At 58.6% G+C, this 3,145-nt stretch overlaps 1 protein-coding gene across 1 annotated transcript in view; it reads right to left on the bottom strand.

Moving 5' to 3' along the window:
• Positions 1-245: 245 nt before the first annotated feature.
• LOC119276304 (mitogen-activated protein kinase kinase kinase 7-like) overlaps positions 246-3,145 on the bottom strand; it is a 3,810-nt gene continuing 910 nt past the window's right edge. Inside the window, exons 2-3 of the mRNA XM_037557340.1 lie at positions 957-2,947; positions 246-837 (exon numbers count right to left, since the gene is read on the bottom strand). Of these exons, the coding sequence (XP_037413237.1) occupies positions 740-837; positions 957-2,853 (1,995 nt within the window). The 5' untranslated portion in view covers positions 2,854-2,947 and the 3' untranslated portion in view covers positions 246-739. The remainder of the gene's footprint in view (positions 838-956; positions 2,948-3,145) is intronic.

Consider the following 3,145-nt stretch of genomic DNA (forward strand, 5'->3'; position numbering starts at 1 on the left):
AAGTTGATTGTAACTGGGGAAATGATTAGAATCATCCTGCCGATTCTATGCTCCGCGTCCACTGCGTTGAGGGCCAACCACGTTTCGGACTAGTCCCACACACCGTAAGTCTCAAGATTTTGTAACACCGTCGATGATTCTGAAACATGTGAATGTTGTGCTGGCAACTCAATGGTGCAGACGATTTTTTTTTTTTTGCAACATAGCCTCTATTGCAAAAAAAAAAACTGCAACATAACCTCTGTTAAAAAAAATCTACAACACTTTGCTACAAATATCTTCTGCAACATGACCTCTGTTGCACAAAAGTTCCGTAACACAATATATGTTGCAAAAGTGAAGAACGACTAGGCGCTAGATTTATGCCAGATCTGACGGCCCGCACAGCGTCCGCGGGCAGACACATAGCACTCCCCTCGTAGCCGAGTAATACCACGTCATTTCCCGCAAAAAAGTCTCTCTTGAAAATAGCTTTTTCTCTTCTTCTTTTTTTGCATGGAAATAGCTTCTCATTCGGACTGCAGAGATGTGACTGAAACGAGTATGGACTACCTCTTTTCTAGTACCAATCAAACGAATAACTATGCGATATAATAACTTAAAACAAAACCAAGACTTGTCTCGGTGATGCCACAGAAGAACAACTAGTTGATCAAAGGCACACTCTTCGGCACCGGCATTCCAATTTCCAGCTCCCCTGAAGCACCACGAGTCCGCTTCTAATGTCGCGCGGCAGGAACTACGGGACGCCGTCGGTCTTCACTCGGAGCGTCCGTCTTGGCGCCTGCGGAGTCCTTGCCGGGTTGCCCGGTTTCACCTTCTGCGGATGCCCTGCAACTGCAGTGACAGACACACAGGTAGTGCACAATTGTTCAGAAATGGTACGAATCAACACACACGGCCTTTTCTAAGTTCTAACTCTATCTACTGTAATCCAAAAATGGTAGAGCACCTACCTGGTTGCCTGGCCGCCTTGCCGTCCGCCTTCTTCGCCGACGGCGGCTTCTTGCCATCGCTGCTGTCCGGCAGCGGCCTCATGGCGCCGTTCGACGCCGCCGAGGAAGGGTGGTCCGGCGACATTGCCCCGACGCCGTTCTCATCGCCGTACAGCGAGTTCCCTTCGCTGCCCGAGTCGGAGGCCTTGTCCTTGGCATGCACCACGCCTGCGGTCTTCTCCCTCTCCAACACCTTGTACGCGAACATCTGGAACGGCACGTCCGACACGCGGGCGCCCTCACCTCGCTGCCACGCCGGGAGCCTCCTCAGCAGCTGCATCTCCACGTCCAGGTAGTCCACGGGTGGCACGATGGACTCGTCGCCCTGCCCAGCCTGCTGCTGCTGCTCCGGGTTCATGACCAGGAACCGCTTCACGTACCGGAGGACGCGGCAGACGGAGGAGAACCCCGGCCGCTGCTCCGGGTCGGCGTGCCAGCACCGCTTGGTGAGGGCGGTCAGGTACTTGGGCGTCTGGAACGGGAACAGCGGCCGCTCGCCGGCGCGGATGTTCTTGCTTGTCTTGTCGCCCTGCAGGTGGTTGTCCTCGAACGGGACCTTGCCGGTCAGGAGCTCGAAGCAGATCATGGCGAAGCTGTACACGTCGGCCTTCTCGGTGCGCCTAGACCCTGCATCCGCGACCTCCGGCTTGAGCACCTCAGGCGCGTACCAGATGCAGGCGTTATCGTCGCCGTTGACATTGGCGCCCGTTGCGATGCCGGACTGCCCGAACCCGGTGACCTTGACCTGAACGGAGCCGCCGTCGGGTTGCCGCGGCCTCACGAGCACATTGGACGGGTTCAGCTCGCCGTGGTATATTCTCTTGGCGTGCAGGTACTCCATCCCGCGCGCGATCTGCAGCATGATGTCGATGGCGACGATGACAGGGAACGGTGTCCGCCGCCGCGGGCAGCTCACCTCCTTGACGTAGCTCCCCAGGTCCTTGGCCATGAGCTGGTCCATGAGGACAAAGTACTCCTTCCTCTCCTCGTCGTGGAAGCAGTAGGTGGCGTGCGCGACGTTCGGGTGCGCCACCGACGCCAGGAGCTCGATCTCGGCGCCGACGACCTCGCCGTCCCCGATGAAATGCTTCATCGCGAAGCTTTCCCCCATCCATTGCACCTCCTTGAGGCGGCCGCCTAACCTCCTGCGGACGCTGTAGTCGCCTCCAAGCAGAATGGACGCCGGGTGCAGCCTCCCCCTCGGCGCGGCGAGGACCTCGGCGAGGCGGTGCTCGTTCTTGGTCAGGCGCTTCGGTGCCGCCGGGCCCGTCATTTCGTCGAGCAGCTGCGACAGCGCCCACCTGTCCTCCTTCCACGCCGCGTCCATCCGAACGACCAGTTCTCGGGATACCAAGTAGCGCTTGCCGAGCGCGAGCTGGAACAGCTTTGGCTCAAGCATGTCCCTGTCGTACCTGTTGGCGAGCAGAAGCCGCGTCCGCGCATGATCATCCGCCTCGGAGCCGGCGATCTCCCCGGCGGCCTCGATAGCATCGATGGCGACGGAGACGCACCACAGGATGTTGTGGAGGTGGTGCTCGACGCACTCCGTGCCGTGCGCCATGGCCGCGGCGCGGGCCCACCAGCTGCCGCGCGGGTCGAGGCACTGCCGGACGTAGCCCTCGGCGTCGCGGAGCGCGCGGTGGAGCTCTCGGAGCGGGGACTCCAGGGGGCGCCACTTGGTGCCGCGCTCGTCGAAGCGAAGGTGGGCGCGGACATTGCCGGTGACGGCGTCCAGCGCGTGCGCGCAGGTTTCGGCGAGGAGGCGGCACTGGCGAGGGTTGATGCGGAGGTCGGACTCGAACGCCATGAGCGCGTTGATGCTGCCCACCACCTCGCCGAGCTGCCGGAGCTGCTCCATCCCGATGGATGATCGAGACAAGGATGGATCGAGTCTTGGCGTGGTTCTTGAGCAGGAGTGGTCTTGTGTTGTTGAGATGGTACGGCCTCAGCCTCTGCCTTTGCAAGAATAAATAGTAAGAGTGTGCGATTGTGTTGAGAATATTGGCATGTATCAACTGAGATTTCACCGTGATTTGAATCGTCGTGTGCTAAAATGTACAGTATTGAATGCAGATAACTGGCCTCCCTTGGGGAATTTTTGAAGATTGCACAGGCTAGTTTGTTGCCCCGTCTCTGTTTCTTTCTATTTT

Source organism: Triticum dicoccoides, chromosome 3B, assembly GCF_002162155.2.
Source record: "Triticum dicoccoides isolate Atlit2015 ecotype Zavitan chromosome 3B, WEW_v2.0, whole genome shotgun sequence".
Classification (NCBI taxonomy): domain Eukaryota; kingdom Viridiplantae; phylum Streptophyta; class Magnoliopsida; order Poales; family Poaceae; genus Triticum; species Triticum dicoccoides.